The sequence below is a fragment of the Papio anubis genome, chromosome 12 (assembly GCF_008728515.1).
Source record: "Papio anubis isolate 15944 chromosome 12, Panubis1.0, whole genome shotgun sequence".
Classification (NCBI taxonomy): Eukaryota; Metazoa; Chordata; class Mammalia; order Primates; family Cercopithecidae; genus Papio; species Papio anubis.
The window spans coordinates 50,380,756-50,396,861 of NC_044987.1; the positions used below are offsets into that span (position 1 = coordinate 50,380,756).

At 39.1% G+C, this 16,106-nt stretch overlaps 1 protein-coding gene across 21 annotated transcripts in view; it reads left to right on the plus strand.

Annotated features, from left to right (window-relative positions):
- Positions 1-16,106, plus strand: part of DLG2 (discs large MAGUK scaffold protein 2) — a 2,166,350-nt gene that overhangs the window by 1,880,186 nt on the left and 270,058 nt on the right. Inside the window, exon 1 of one of the 21 annotated variants that reach the window (XM_017949258.3) lies at positions 13,901-15,343. The exons of the other annotated variants lie outside the window; for them this stretch is intronic. Within the exon in view, the coding sequence (XP_017804747.1) occupies positions 15,307-15,343 (37 nt within the window). The 5' untranslated portion in view covers positions 13,901-15,306. Of the gene's footprint in view, positions 1-13,900; positions 15,344-16,106 lie in introns of those variants that run through there. 21 annotated transcript variants of the gene reach the window in all.

Below are 16,106 nucleotides of genomic sequence, written 5' to 3' on the forward strand. Positions count from 1 at the left end.
ACAGCTTAAGTATCATGGCCAAGACAGTCACACTAGCAACTGGAAAAAGTGGGATTCAAATCCAGGCTGACTGCATCCAGAGCCTTTGGTCTTTACCACAGTGATTTACTGCCAACTTGTAATATATGTATACTTACTGTGTTTCCAGAGTCTTTTCATATACTGGTTTACTCATTCTTTACAACTCTGCAATGTACCCAAAGCAGACATGACAGTCCTACCCTTACAGATGAGAAAATTGATGCTCTGACAGATATAGTGGCATGGCCAAGCAGAAAACTCTGATTCTAGGGACTATTGGGGGAACCAACCCTCAATATTTCAACATAGGTTCTTTCTATTTTCCCTAAGTGTCAGCCAGACTGAGAAATAAAGAGAAATAGTATGAATAGAGGAATTTTACAGCTGTGCCTCTGGGGGTGACATCACATATCAGTAGGACCGTGATGCCCGTCTGAACTGCAAAACCAGCAGGTTTTTATTAAGGACTTTAAAAGGGGAGGGAGTGTACAAACAGGGAATAGGTCACAAAGATCACATGCTTCAAAGGGCAATAAAGATCACAAGGCAAAGGCAAAATTAGAATTACTGATGAGGGTCTATGTCCCGCTGTGTACGTATTGTCTTGATAAATATCTTAACAGAAAACACAGTTTAAGAGCAGAGAACCAGTCTGACGAAAATTTACCGGGCTAGAATTTCCCAATCCTAGTAAGCCTGAGAGTACTGCAGGAGACCAGGGCGTATTTCAGTCCTTATCTCAACCACATAAGACAGACACTCCCAGAGCGGCCATTTATAGACCTCCCCCCGAGGAATGTATTCCTTCCCCAGGGTATTCCTTGCTGGGAAAAGAATTCAGTGATATCTCTCTTACTTGCACGTCCATTTATAGGCTCTCTGCAAGAAGAAAATATGACTCTATTCTGCCCAACCCCGCAGGCAGTCACACCTTATTTATCTTCCCTTGTTCCCTGAAAATCACTGTTATTCTATTCTTTTTCAAGGTGCACTGATTTCATATTGTTCAAACACACATGTTTTACAATCAATTTGTACAGTAGTGGTCCTGAGGTGATATACATTCTCAGCTTACGAAGATAACAGGATTAAGAGATTAAAGTAAAGACAGGCATAAGAAATAATAAGAGTGTTATTAGGGAAGTAATAAATGTCTATGAAATCTTCACAATTTATGTTCAGAGATTACAGTAAAGACAGGCATAAGAAATTATAAAAGTATTAATTTTGGAAACTGATGAATGTCCATGAAATCTTCACAATTTATGTTCTTCTGCCGTGGTTCCAACCAGTCCTTCCGTTTGGGGTCCCTGACTTCCCACAACAAGGGACCAAAAGAAAAAATACTATGTTAAAGACTAGTCATCTTCTAAATTGAGATTGCATAAATGTCATGTGACCAGAAACCATGAGCATTGACTCTTGCCTCTAGACTATAAATTCCATGAGGGTATTTGCCACTAGACTATAAATTCGATTCATTGTGTGTCTTTATTAATTATCGTATCACCTAGAACAATACCTTATATGAAAAAAGTAGTCAATAAAATTATTGAATGTTAAATGAATGGATCAAAATATGGTTTGAAATGACAAGATCAAAGCAGTACTGATGCTGAGTGGAAGAATCTTTTATTCTTAATCACAAGTTTAACTGTTAATGTGTTTATTGTTTCTTTTCTTTTCTTTTCTTTTTTTTTTTTTTTTTTTTTTTGAGACAGAGTCTTGCTCTGTTGCCCAGGCTGGAGTGCAGTGGTGCAATCTCGGCTTGCTGCAAGCTCCACCTCCTGGGTTCATGCCATTGTCCTGCCTTAGCCCCCCAAGTAGCTGGGACTACAGGTGGCTGCCACCACGCCTAACTAATTTTTTTATTTTTAGTAGAGATGGGGTTTCACCGTGTTAGCCAGGATGGTCTTGATCTCCTGACCTTATTATCTGCCCTCCTCGGCCTCCCAAAGTGCTGGGATTACAGGCATGAGCCACCACACCCAGTCTATTTATTGTTTCTTAATCATTCATTTAACAATTATCTAGAGTTAGCTATGGACCAAGCATATAGTTCTATTTGCTATCCTTTTCCAATCTGTATTTATAATACCATGGACTTTGATATGCCTTGCCACTGAATATATTTGAGATATGTTTTAAGTAGAAACATGTCTTTTAGATTCAGGAGAAAGGGAGAAAAAAGTATAGCTCCAAGAGAGCATGAAAATTTATGCCATTAATTAAAGCATAATTTTTTAAAAATGGAACCAATCAATATGAAAGTTTATTTTTCAACATTCTTTCTTATCTTTTTTTGTTTGATTAATTGCTTTCCTCCTGCACTCACTCTTTCTTTTTGAGAATGTTTGTTTTCAGTAGGACATTGTGAGAATGTAGTGAAAAAGTAATTCTAAAAATAATTTGTCTGATAAAAGAGTTGTAAAACTGGAACTTTATTCCAGTTCCACACCTAAAATCTAGGAGGTAAATAATATTTTCCAACATCACTGTAGCATCTGTCTTCTAAACCCTTTTGTTCTAAGTCCCATTCCAAAGAGGCACAGCTTCCATGGTATGATTTATTTGCTTTTATCCAAACAGATGTCGTTTTTAGGGCTCTACAGTGTGGCTTATGGCTTAATTACAAAATGAGGTTTTGTATATATAGTTTATTTCACCTAATAAAATGATGCTTGTAGATGAAATATTTTGCTTTTCAGATTGTGTAGATATCTTGGAATTGTACCACCCACAGTGTCCCAAATTCTGTCATGCACAGATGCTCAGTAAATTGAACATTACCATCTATAGATAAGTAATTAGCCAGCATCAGGTTTCATTGGAATCACTTTGCTGCACTCTGATTCACCCTTAAATTATTGTCTTCACTGTACATTGTGAGCTAATCAAAGCTGTTCTTCAAGTTTGGATGCTTTTTTTTTCTTCTTCTTCTTCTTCTTTAGGGATATACTCTAGAGAAGAAACAGGCACTTTAGAGAGCAACTACATTTTCAAAAATAGATGAAATTAAAACAGAACAACAAATCATAAACACAGTTGATTTCTGTTGCTAGGATGTTTTGGCCTCTGTTTTATTTATTAACCAGTGCTGTCAGCAGAGAAAAATAGGACCTTTGAGATAACCATTGTAAACAATAAAGCCAAATGTCTGTCAAATAAATAGCCAATCTTGCCAAGAAAAGACATTGCAAAATCTCTGTATCTTTCTCTCTTTTTTTGTACCTAAAAAATGCCTTTCAGAACAGGTGCATAAAGTTGCCCTAACTTGGTCAGGCCATCTGGCTAATTAGTATGTATGTTGAGTTCTAGTAATAATAATATTAAAAGCAAACACTTGTGTAATACCTTTTCTCCTATGAGGACACTGAGAGACAGAGAAGCTAAGTAATCTAATCTGCCCAGGGACACATGATCAATCAGTTTAAGACTTGGGTCTTGAACCTGGGTGGTTTGGCTCAAGTCTTAACAAATATACTATCATGCTCCTCATGTGAAAAGCAAAACTTCAGAGTGGCATAGGCAGGAGTAATTAAAATAAAATGATTTGGGTTGAACTATATGAAAAATGTCAATATTTGACGGTTTTTGACCTAACAGATCTGTAGTTTTATATCGTGCAATCTAATCGCAACTAAAGCAACTAAGCACACATTTATGAGGCCTCTGCTCTGGGTCAGGCCCTGTTTTCTGGATGTTGCTGGAGTTAGTATGATTTGGTGGTGGAGAGTGAATCTGGAGACTGGAATTTTCCAAGTGCCATTGCTAATTTTGATGAGTCAGTTCATTTCCCTGGACCTGTCTTTTCATCTGTTAAATAAACAGATCTCAAACTTTTCAGACTGCAGTTCACTTAGAAAGGGTAAACCATCTTATATCTCATTCATTCCAATCACTCTCAGTTTCCAGTGGCAAGCAAAACCACTGGTTAGAAAGAATGTGACTATAAAAGCAAAATGTAGGTGTGAGAAGAATTATATTTCCATATGCTTTTGCAATAGGAATACAGATGATTTATCTTTCAGTGTCCATACGTCTTAAAGCCTGATTATTACAAAATATTAGGCCAAAATATAGTCAGAGTGCAAATTATGTGTCATTAAGAGTTAACAAAGTTATTCACAACAAATAGAAGGGATAATGGTAAACCTAAATTAAATTTATAATTAAAAGTAGGAATAGTAGGATTTAACACCTATGACAAATTAAAGAAAACACTGAGGATACAGTGGCTTTTTAAAAAGCATCTTGCCCCCAAACTGGGAGAATTCTACCTCTCTGCCTGTGCAGTAGAAGCTATGTGACTTAGCCTTCCTGGTCTAATACCAAATCAAATCCCTAATCAATTCTAGTAAAACACTAATTTAAATACCAAATCAATAATCCTTAACAATTCACTCAGTGCTGGTTACATTTTAAAATACATACTTATGAAATTACAAGTGGTTTACCTTAAAAAGCCAAAGAAAAACTTATGTGGCATGATTTTGATGCCCTCATCTTCCATCCTCACCCTCTCTAATCAGCCAATATTAATATCAAACATTAAAAAAAATTATATTTATTTTAAAACACAGAACACACATACACAAAGCCACCACTTATGTCAATGCAGTTTGAGCCCTACACAAAGGTGACAAGACAAACAGGTGAGTAGAGGCTAATACCTAAGGGGTGCCTTATATGTGTGTGGTATATGACAAATATGTATAAAATATTAATGTATATATAATGATACGTAGGCATACATAATTAAACAACTGACATAAATGTTTTATGAAACAATACTCTTACTGTGTGCATTATCCTCTGAAGTTTCTGGGTTTTTTTGGTTTTTTGTTTGTTTTTTTTTTGAGATGGAGTCTCCCTCTGTTGCCCAGGCTAGAGTACAGTGTCTTGGGTCACTGCAAACTCCGCCTCCCGGGTTCATGTCATTCTCCTGCCTCAGCCCCCCGAGTAACTGGGACTACAGGCACCCACCACCACACCCAGCTAATTTTTTGTATTTTTAGTAGAGATGGGGTTTCACCGTGTTAGCCAGGATGGTCTCGATCTCCTGACCTCATGGTCTGCCCACCTTGGCCTCCCAATGTGCTGGGATTACAGGCGTGAGCCACCGCGCCCGGCCTCTATTTTATTTTTTAAAGAAAACTATGGGCTGGGTACAGTGGCTCATGCCTGTAATCCCGGCACTTTGGGAGGCCAAGGCGGGAAGATCACATGAGGTCATGAGTTCAAGACAAGCCTAGCCAACATGGTGAAACCCCATCTCTACCAAAATACAAAAAATAGCCTGGCATTGTAGCCTGTGCCTGTAGTCCCAGCTACTAGGGAGGCTGAGGAACAAGAATCGCTTGAACCTGTGAGGCAGAGGTTGCGGGGAGCCAAGATAGTGCCGCTGCACTCCAGCCTGGGTGACAGAGCAAGACTCCATCTGAAAGAAAGCAAGAAAGTGAAGGAAGGAAGGAAGGAAGGAAGGAAGGAAGGAAGGAAGGAAGGAAGGAAGGGAGGGAGGGAGGGAGGGAGGGAGGGAGGGAGGGAGGGAAGGAAGGAGGGAGGGAGGGAAATTAGTGATCATAAATTGATTTGATTTCACATTTCACTTATACTTTTGAAGAATGTTACTCAGATATGCCAGGTATGTTCACTTTGACCTCTATGAATAATGTTGGCAACAAATGATTGGGTAAAGAAAATGTGATATATATAGAGAGATGTAGATATCTCTGTCTATAGATATAGATAAATATAGAATATTATTTAGCCATAAAAAAATGAAATCATGTCTTTTGCAACAATATGGTTGGAACTGGAAGCCATTGTGTTAAGTGAAATAACTTAGAAAGTCAACTACCACATGTTCTCACTGATAAGCAGGAGCTAAATAATGTGTGCATGTGGACATAGAGAGTGGAATAGTAGACACTGGAGACTTGGGAGGGTGGGAGAGGGATGAGGGATGAGAAATTACTTAATGGGTACAATATTCACTGTTGGGTGATGGTTACACTAAAAGCCCAGACTTCTCCACTTCACAATATATCCATGTAACAAACTGCACATGTATCCTCCTAAATCCATTTAAAGCAACAACAACAGAGAAACAAATGAGCAAAGGCACATTTGGAAATTTCTTAGATGAAGGGATTTGAAGTCGTTGGCTAGAACTGGGCATAGTTAGCCTGGGCTAGTTAGAGAGAAGTGATGATTGTAAAGAGGAGGAAGAAGCCAGAAGAGTAAGTCTCAGTCCTCCAATATTTGAGCAGCTACTGAAGTAACAAGACATTAGAGGGATTAAGCATTTCTTCCTATGGCTCCCAGGGATGGATTTTCACTCATGCAGCCACCTGAGCACTATTAAACACCAGCTACTTGCCAGCTTCTGTCTAGAAACTGAAAATTAAATACCAAATACATTAGTTAATCTTTATGCAAAGAAACCCTGCTTTTTCAGTGATATGATAGGTAAACATGCCTGATATGAGATACAATATTGAGAGATTTTGTTAAGTTCTAGTGAGTGGTTTTATTAGTGACTCACAGAGCTCCTTGTTTACCCGAGTTGCCATTTGAGTCAATTTCTTTTTTCTTTCTTTCTTTTTTTTTTTTTTTTTTTTGAGATGGAGTCTCCCTCCATTGCCCAGGCTGGAGTGCAGTGGCATGATCTCAGCTCACTGCAACCTCTGCCTCCCAGGTTCAAGCAATTCTCCTGCCTCAGCCTCCGGAGTAGCTGAGATTACAAGCACCCGCCACCATGCCCAGTAATTTTTGTATTTTTAGTAGAGATGGGGTTTCACCATGTTGGCCAGGCTTGTCTCAAACTCCTGACCTCAAATGATCTGCCCGCCTCAGCCTCCAAAAGTTCTGGGATTACAGGCGTGAGCCATCACATCCAGCCATTGAGTCAATTTCTAAATACTTCTGAGTGTTCACTACTGTGCAGAAAGTGGTTCAGTTATGGAGAAGTAGATGTCCTCAGAAGGCGAGCTACGAGCTTTCTACCTCAGCGAAAATGTTTCCCAATGCATCCTTCCCCCTTTCCTCTCCCCAGCTGGAGCATGAAACTATGAAAGAGCTTCCATCTGAACTTCAAAGGAGCCATTTTAGAATTCTAGCTTTAGACATTTTTTCTTGAGAAAAATCATTAAGCTTTCCTTTTATTTTAGATTATTTAATTTGCAGGAAAGCACACATGATAATGAATACATAAATCTTCTCGAATACCCACAAAGCCTTCGTAATGAATTCTTGGTTTTATTCCCTTTGGGCTCTCACCAATTTCTTTTAAATTCCAAAATAAATCCATTAGAGGTTGTGATCCCCATCATTTCACTGCATGGAAAATTCACTGTTAAAGCTTGTTTAGGGTTATCTGTAAGTTTATTTTCAATATGTTGAAGTTATACAAAGACATATTTTGGTTCCATATAAAACTAAACTTCTAAGCATAATAGCTGCCTTGGTAGGTATTAAGCTCCCCAACATGAGAGACATTTACAAATAGTTGAAGGTCGCCTGGCATCTGGCTGGAGTAAGGGGAGAATGTTACCCAAAATTACCCTTTAGCACCCTACCAACTGTGAGATTGTATGTTTTAATTAATTAATTTAATTATTTCCCCAACCCACAACTGAGTTTTTCCCCTAAAAGAGCTTCCTATACATGCTTTCTGGAATCACATCCAAAAACACAAAACGGCTTTCTCCTTAAATGAACATGTTTTTAACATACTAATTAGATCAAAATTAATCAGTAAGTACATTTCAGTCAGTCTTTTCTGACAATATAGCCATGGCTCAGCAAAATCAAATTATTAGTAATAATGATTATGAATAATACCAAATAATAACAAAGCACTAATAACATTAACAGTTGTTCCTAAGTTGCTAACATTTATTTAAATGACTATTGTGTGGCAAATGCTGTACTAAGTGCTTTAAAGGCACTAATTTAATGATAACCCTTTCTGGTGGTATAGCATTTCTTCTCATTTAACAGATAAGAAAACTGAGGCAGGCAGCCGGAATGGCAATTATCAAAAAGTCAAAAAACAATAGATGCTGGCAAGGCTGTGGAGAAATAGGAATGCTTTTACACTGTTGGTGGGAATGTCAATTAGTTCAACCATTGTGGAAGACAGTGTGGTGATTTCTCAAGGATCTAGAACCAGAAATATCATTTGACCCAGCAATCCCATTACTGGGTATATACCCAAAGGAATGTAAATTATTCTACTGTAAAGACATAAGCACACATGTGTTTACTGCATCACTATTTCCAATAGCAAAGACATGGGACCAACCCAAATGCCTATCGATGATAGACTGGATAAAGAAAATATAGTACATACACACCATGGAATATTATGCACCCATAAAAAAATGAATGAAATCATGTCCTTTACAGGGACATGGATGAAGCTGGAAGCCACCATCCTCAGCAAATTAAAATTAAACACCACATGTTCTCACTCATAAGTGGAACCTGAACAACGAGAACACAGGGACACAGGAAGGGGAACAAGACACACCAGGGCCAGTCAGGGGTTGGGGGCAGAGGGGAGGGAGAGCATTAGGACAAATAGCTAATGCATGAGGGGCTTAAAACCCAGATGATGGGTTGCTAGGTACAGCAAAACAACATGGCACATGTATACCTATGTAACACACCTTCACATTCTGCACTTGTATCTCCGAACTTAAAAAAGAAAAAAGAAAGAGAACTGAGGTAGGGAAATTACATAACGCAGAGGACCACTTGGAAGTGGCAGAACCAGGACTTAAGGCCGACGCGTATACTAACTCAAAGAATACACTTATAACCACTAGCCTAGATATAAAATGAGCTTTATTTAGATGTTTTTGACCCTTGCTAATTTCTGTTTCATCATCTAAAATTTGGGACCTAATAAGGCCCCCTTATTGAAAATAATCATGCTGTGAAAGAAGAATGACCCCTATAGGTTCTTAGTTGGAACAGACCCCTGGTTTCATATGCACATGGGAGACGACCAGGGAATGAGTAATTCTCAGAGAAGTGGCTTTGAATTTCAGCTTATGTAACATCTTCAACAAGAAACAGCAAATTTTTAGAGAAATGACAAGATGAAGGAAAAGGACTTTGAGTCTCTTCAGGCACAGTGAGCAATTTGTAGGAAGGCAAATAAATGGCAGATAAAGGGTAGTTAGTAAAGCTTGTTAATGTAGATTCTCCTGGTACCATCACCAGGCTGATGAGGGTCCAAAGTTGCGTTCAGTGGTTAACCTTTGTTCTCCCTGGTAGAAAAGCAGGGATGGGGGGAGGATACCGTTTTCCTTGTAAATCTATGTGCTGCTTTTAGGAAAATGGAGGGCAGAGAGTTTTCCCACATCTGCTTCCTCTTGATTATCTTTAGTTCAGTAATTCTTTGTATTTTGGGGAGGCATATTCTGGTCTCCCACAATCATATACATCATAGCTTAAGTATCTGTTCTTAAAATTTGAAATATTGTATTATAAATTTTCAGCAATGGGAAATGGTTAAGTAATTTACAATGTATGTACTCTGTGAAATTTTAAGGAGTCATTAAAATGCTTCTGACAAAGAGGTATTAACAGGAAAATGCGTGCAATTACAGCAAATGAAACAGTAAAGTGCACATTTTTTTTGATGTAGTGTGACCTCAACATTGTAAAAAAAAAATAAAATAAAATAAAAAAAACCTAGAAGGAAATGACCAACATACAATGATTAACCCTGAGTAGTAGTATCTATTTTGTTCTAATATCTTTTCTTTAAAAACCTCTTGTGTTTTTCCTTAGTGAACTCAAATTGTTTCTACAATTTAAAAAAAAAAAAAGTTTGTTTTGTTTTGTTTTATTTTTGGTTCTATAAAGCAGTTTACTTTTCTGATACAAGTTACTTGGTTTCTGATCTGACATTATTGTGTATAAAGTATCATGCTCGCTCTTCTTAAACGAAGATATATTTTAATGGTAATATGTTCGTTTAGCAATAAATGAATCTGTATAGAAATGGGCAACTCAGATTCACTGTAAAACATTCAATTATTAAGATGCACAAAGACTGCCAATTCAACTTTGCCCAGACTGGAATCTAATATCTAGAATCTCCACTGAATTGACTGCTGCCTTCATCAATTCACCAAATTGACTGCTGCAGAATTTCATCTGCAGCCCTATGTGAACTATAATCCTGTATTTTTCATCTCACAGAGAATGATGAAGACTGGTCCGGCTGGTTTGAAGAACTTAAGGCAAAGTGATGTGATTTATAGTCCATTTTGGCAGGTCCTCCACATGTGTACTATCTCCAGGCTCAGGGTTTAAGTGTCCAGCTGAGGAAGAGTAATTCCTGCATTAGTAGGCTTGATTAACCTGAGGAAGCTTGGAGTACTTCGTTTTCAGGAAGGCTCGGGCTGTCCCACACACAGATTGTATGGCTTGAAATATGCTTTTGAAAAACTCTACCTTTGTTTTTCATTCAGTAACTGTCGCAAGTACCACAGGAAACTTCTGCCTAATAAGGTCCACTTCCCTTCCTTAGCTTTAGATTTGAATGAAAGATATCCACCCCACCATTAAATGTTGTATTTAGAGTCATTCGCAGAATAACTTATAATATTATCCTTAGTGGCAATGAATGTCCAAACATCAGAATTTAAACTTTCTAACTTTGCGTGTTAAGCAGTTCATAAATAAGAAATATATACTTTACAGACTTACACACATCTTTCCTGGGTGGAACTTTTTCTTACCTAGCATTGTCTAAAGTAATTTGTTAAGACATCTTCACAGTAGCATATCTTGGAAGTTACCTAGTGGAAGTAACAATGCTTATAATCATGCCTGCATTATAGAAGGAAGCAATAATAATAATAATAATAATAATAATAATGAAAAACAGGGCAACAATATTCTACCAACCTTAATTTATTCCTCGGCAAGACAACTGTGTACCACTGTTTTGCAAACACTGGCATAAGCGCTGTTAAATCCCTGTTCAGTTGTAAGTTAAAGTGCAGGGACCAAATGGATTCCCAGGAACTGAACCTATTTCAAAGAGGAAGGCCCTGTGATTCAGGTCTAAGACAAGAGTGTTGCCAGCATGGCATTACTGAAAGCAGGGGGAAAATGGCTCCTTGCCCCAGAACTGCTTAGATGTGTCCAGGGATTTGTGCAAAGTCCTTTCTGAGTTATTCAAACCAGGCCATCAGAAATGCTATGCTGGGTCATACCAGTGAAACCTTCAGCCAAGCAAGGATCCAAAACATTGCAGGTGGTGTGAGAAATGCTGGAATAAGAGGCATATAGGAGATGCTACAGGAATAGTGGGTTGGTCATTATCTCAGTCTGTGAGGTCTGGAAGGATTCCCAGAGGCAGCAGTGTTTGAGTGTGTTTTAGAAGAATGAATAAAGTGAGTGTACAACAAAGAAGAAAGAGCTGTCTGTACAAAGTCACCAAGTTTTCTAGGAAGAAGATGGTGAGAAGAGAGGCTGATAGGGAAGCAAAATTGTGAAGGTGTTATGTGCTTTACTAAAAACATGGGCTTTGCGCTCTAGTTGATGGGGAGTCAGCAATGGATTTGAACAGAGAAGAGAGAAGATCAGGTGAGCATTTTAGAAAGAGTCCTCTGACTGCTGGTGTGGCTAATGCACTAAAGGAACGTGACATAAGAAGGAAGGAACAAGTTTGGAGAGAGCAGCATTCATGACAGTGGCAGTGGCAACAGAGGCACATACAGAGTAGAGAGACATTTTGGAGGTAAAATTAATGGGATTTGGTGCCTAATTATATGTGGAGTTTTGAGGCTGAAGATTCTAGTTCATATCACTAGAATTGTGATACCACTAACCAAAGACTTTATGCCCTGTAAAATCCATGAATTTGACTGAACTTTCCAATCTATAGTATGACTTCAGCTGTGTAATAGTTCTGTGGTCTCTGAAATTTGAACTAAACTTTTAACTTTACAAAGAACTTCCTTTTGTTTGATCTCACTAAACATATAGTTTGACAGATGAAAAAGCCAAGTGAAAATGATTTGACTAAAATCACGAAAGTGGATTTGTCTGAGGTTGGACTAGAACCAACTCTCCATGTTCCCTAGTCATAAACTTTAAATCAAATAACAAATCTGATAGCTTTGCACTCCATCCACTCCACCCATTTTATATTTTACATGGAATATATTAGAATTGGAAAGACTTTTGAATAGAATAGGAAGCAGGGAGCTTTGGAAAAGTCACAAAGAAATCCTGGGAACTTTTGGGAAGGAAGAGGTGGCCAGCAGAAGTCAAAGGGGAGCCAAATGATAGTGACTCTTCCAGGCTTTCCAGATGTCAATATTTGTATTACTCACAGTCCCAGGGCATCCTGTTGCACCTGATTCCACTGAGTTTTCCCTATAAACCTCTCCCCTGTGCACCACATTAGCCTTGGGTGATGGGGAGTGGAAGGTGGAGAGGGACCAGCTGATAATGACTGTGAACAACAATCACTGTAGCCTCCACATAGGCCAGATCCTGGAACCCTGGGTCCCTCAAGTCTCCTGTCTGTTTAGGAGGTCCCTTATGACTTACTTATCGGCATCACCCTCAAAATCTGTCCCTAGGCAATCTCAACCAGTGAATGAGTGGACTGTTGATCGTGTTGAATGAAATTATCTATGTAGACTATGTAGAGGCTATGAAAATAAGCTTGTTCAGTTTGAAAAATGATAGGAGCTGCTCTTATACTGTTAAAACAACACAGAATCTCAACTTCAGTGAGCAGAGGAACTGGAGGGTCCTGATCCCTGAGAACCAGAAGTTCTCTACTAGAAGTAGTAGAATCATTTTGCAATGGTGGGAGAATCATTTTCAATTATTTTTTATCCATGATGGTGGTTGGAAAGAGGTAAGACAGCTGTCTTAGATGCAACAGACATTTACGGGCAGGAAGAGAGTGTCCAGCTGAATGGGTCATTACTGTCTTTCTAGGAGCCAAAAGGGGCATGCTATCAGAATGCCTGCAGGGAAACAGAGACTCTTCATGATACTCCTCAATGCACTGTTTTTGTTTGTTTGTTTGTTTGTTTGTTTGTAGGCAGATCTGATGTCTCACAGGGTCTGCAATAACTGACTTGCCGTCAAGATTAGCTTCCACTTGTGGCTGACCTGTTTGACAATGGTCAATACCTGTGTTTAACAGAGAGATGGTCTACAGGTCTACAGTTGTGCAGCCCTTATCTCTTTGGGGGATTTGATTGAATACCTACCTTCCTGCCTGGCTCAGTGACTCATCTGATTTCCCATACCCCCTTGTCATTTAGACCTATGATTGGCAGACTCAATAAGCAATCATAAAATAAATGAGCAAAATACTGCTTTGAAAGAAAGTTCTTTTTAAAAAACTTTTCTCCTAATATTTTTGTGTGGGGAGGGAAGGAAATTCATATAGAAAAATACAATCTCAAGCCTGTAGATGTGGTTTAAACAGACCTTGTTTAGTTTTATGATTTAACCTAAAACCCCGGAGACTTCCACAGCTTTCAATCCCATCGAGGAAGACCTTTGTCAAGATTAGTTAGAAATGTTAGTGTTGGCCGGGCGCGGTGGCTCAAGCCTGTAATCCCAGCACTTTGGGAGGCCGAGGCGGGTGGATCACGAGGTCAGGAGATCGAGACCATCCTGGCTAACATGGTGAAACCCCGTCTCTACTGAAAATACAAAAAACTAGCCGGGCGTGGTGGCGGGCGCCTGTAGTCTCAGCTACTTGGGAGGCTGAGGCGGGAGAATGGCGTGAACCCGGGAGGCGGAGCTTGCAGTGAGCCGAGATCAGGCCACTGCACTCCAGCCTGGGAGCACAGCGAGACTCCGTCTCAAAAAAAAAAAAAAAAAAAAAAAAAAAAAAAAAAAAAAAAGAAATGTTAGTGTTAACCCCATTTTATCCCTAAAAAACACTTTTAAAATGTTTTTAGTCTCCAGGCAATGAGCAGATCCAACCCTTCAGTATTGTTTTCCTAGTGATCATTTGTTTCTGTTGAATATATTCACAACTGACTTTTTAAAAATAAAACAAAACATTTACACTTAGATGACTCTGCATCTCAGGTGAGTTTGATTGACTCCTATTTGAGTTTTTTTTTTTTTTCCTCCCACAGGGTTTTTTAGCCTGTGCACTGCTCTTTAAGTGTTATAAAATGAAATAACAGGGGAAAAGGAGTGGGTGGTTACCATGGTGACCACCACAGCTGATTTGGGTAGCAGTAGATAGCGCTGGGAAATAGTGCCTTGTTAAACTGAACTGCAATGATAATCAATATTGAGAAGGAAAGTGAAAATGTCTGAGCTCCACTTAATCAAATGGCCAACCATTAAAACATAAATATCAGTATCTGTGCCTTGGATTCAAATGCATATATAGTACAAATCAAAACAAAAGTCCTTAAGCGTACCTGGAAAATGGTTTTAGGAAGGAATCTAAATTGTCCTGATTTCCAAGTTTTAGCTATTCATCCTAAAATATTAAGAAAAGCTTTAACTAACAAAGTCTTGATGTTGGCATTAGGGGTTTTCCTGGTTCAAATTAAATGAAGACAAAGATTAACTTTTCAGATTGAGAGGACCTTATTTCTTGACTTGGTTTTGCCATGCAAAAAGGTGAAATTAGTGAAAGTCCGCCTCCATAAACCTTCCCTTTTTGAATTTTCTTCCCACCTAAGGGACGATTTAAGCAGGCATTTCCTGCCTAAGGGGAGCCAGCAGATTCCAGCCTGCAGCTGAAGAATTAACACTACGCTGTGAAAAACTTTGTTTACTCTCTTCTACATTTTAAAAGGAGATACCAGACTAACACTTCAGAGTTGGAATTTCAAACACCAGCAGCTAGCTGGGAGGTAGGATCGAATTTGGAGATAAGAATTCTTCCTGGCGTCCTTCAGCAGCCTCCCCAGGCAGGTTTTCACCTCCTCTACTTTTCCAGGACTAAGCCTTTTTAACTGAGAAGAGAGAGAAAAAGAGGTAAGCGAGATAGCCAACATCTGGAAAGTGATTGGTTACAGCGTTTAAAAGGAGAAAATAATCCCATCTTTTAAATTGGGCTTTTTGTGTTGCAAAGCATCTTAAACTAGCTCTGCCACTAACCTGGGAAGGTGGCCCTACCTGCTTCACTCCTAACAGGCTTTGGCCACCACTCAAGAGCGTCAGGAGGTGTGTGCTGGCCGGGCGGAGTTTACACACGAAGCAGCTCAACCAGGAGGAGGGAACAGAGCTGAATTTGGGAAGCAGCTGCCTGCTATGCTGAAAACCCCTGGAAACTTGCTAAAGAGCTGTGGTGAGAATCATGCTGCTTTTCTCAGACCCGTTTCTCTTGGCAGACCATGTTGGGGAGGTGTGGCCAGTAAAATGAAAAGAGGGCAGCAGATTCTCCTCCCTTTCATTTCTAGAACAGCCTTTCCCTGCCATTTGTTAGTAACCTCTGCTTGCAGGCATTTTCTACAGTGGCTCTGTTTTCATATCTGTTGCTATCTGTGTTCTGGGAGAACAACAATCAGTGAATTTTTCTCTTCCGTCACCTAAATGCAACCTCAAAATCACACTCTGAGTTTGATTTACCACCGGCCTCTTCAGTAAGACTATCTCATGTGAACTGCTAGACTCTTGATATTCTCTCTCTCTCTCTCTCTCTCTCTCTCACACACACACACACACACACACACACACACACACACACGGAGAGAGAGATTGATTAAGGAATGTGAAATATTTGCCTTAGATTTAAATTGGTTCCAGCAATACCTGGATGCACATTGATTTCAGATTAGATATTTAATGTATGGAAGTCCTGTTCAAATAGAAACCAGAGAGTCTGCTTCGGGAGAGCCTAGTTCTAATCCAGGGAGGCAGGCTTACGTGTGTGAAAGAACCAGACAGACTTGAATGTTGAATTCTGCTTTCACCAATCATAAACTGTACAACCTTGGGAAACCATTTTATTTTACATATTCAGTTTTCTTATCTGTGAAATGGGTATTACATTCTGGTGGTTGTTTAAACATTAGTAGTAGTATATGGAAAGCTAGACTGTAACATCCTCC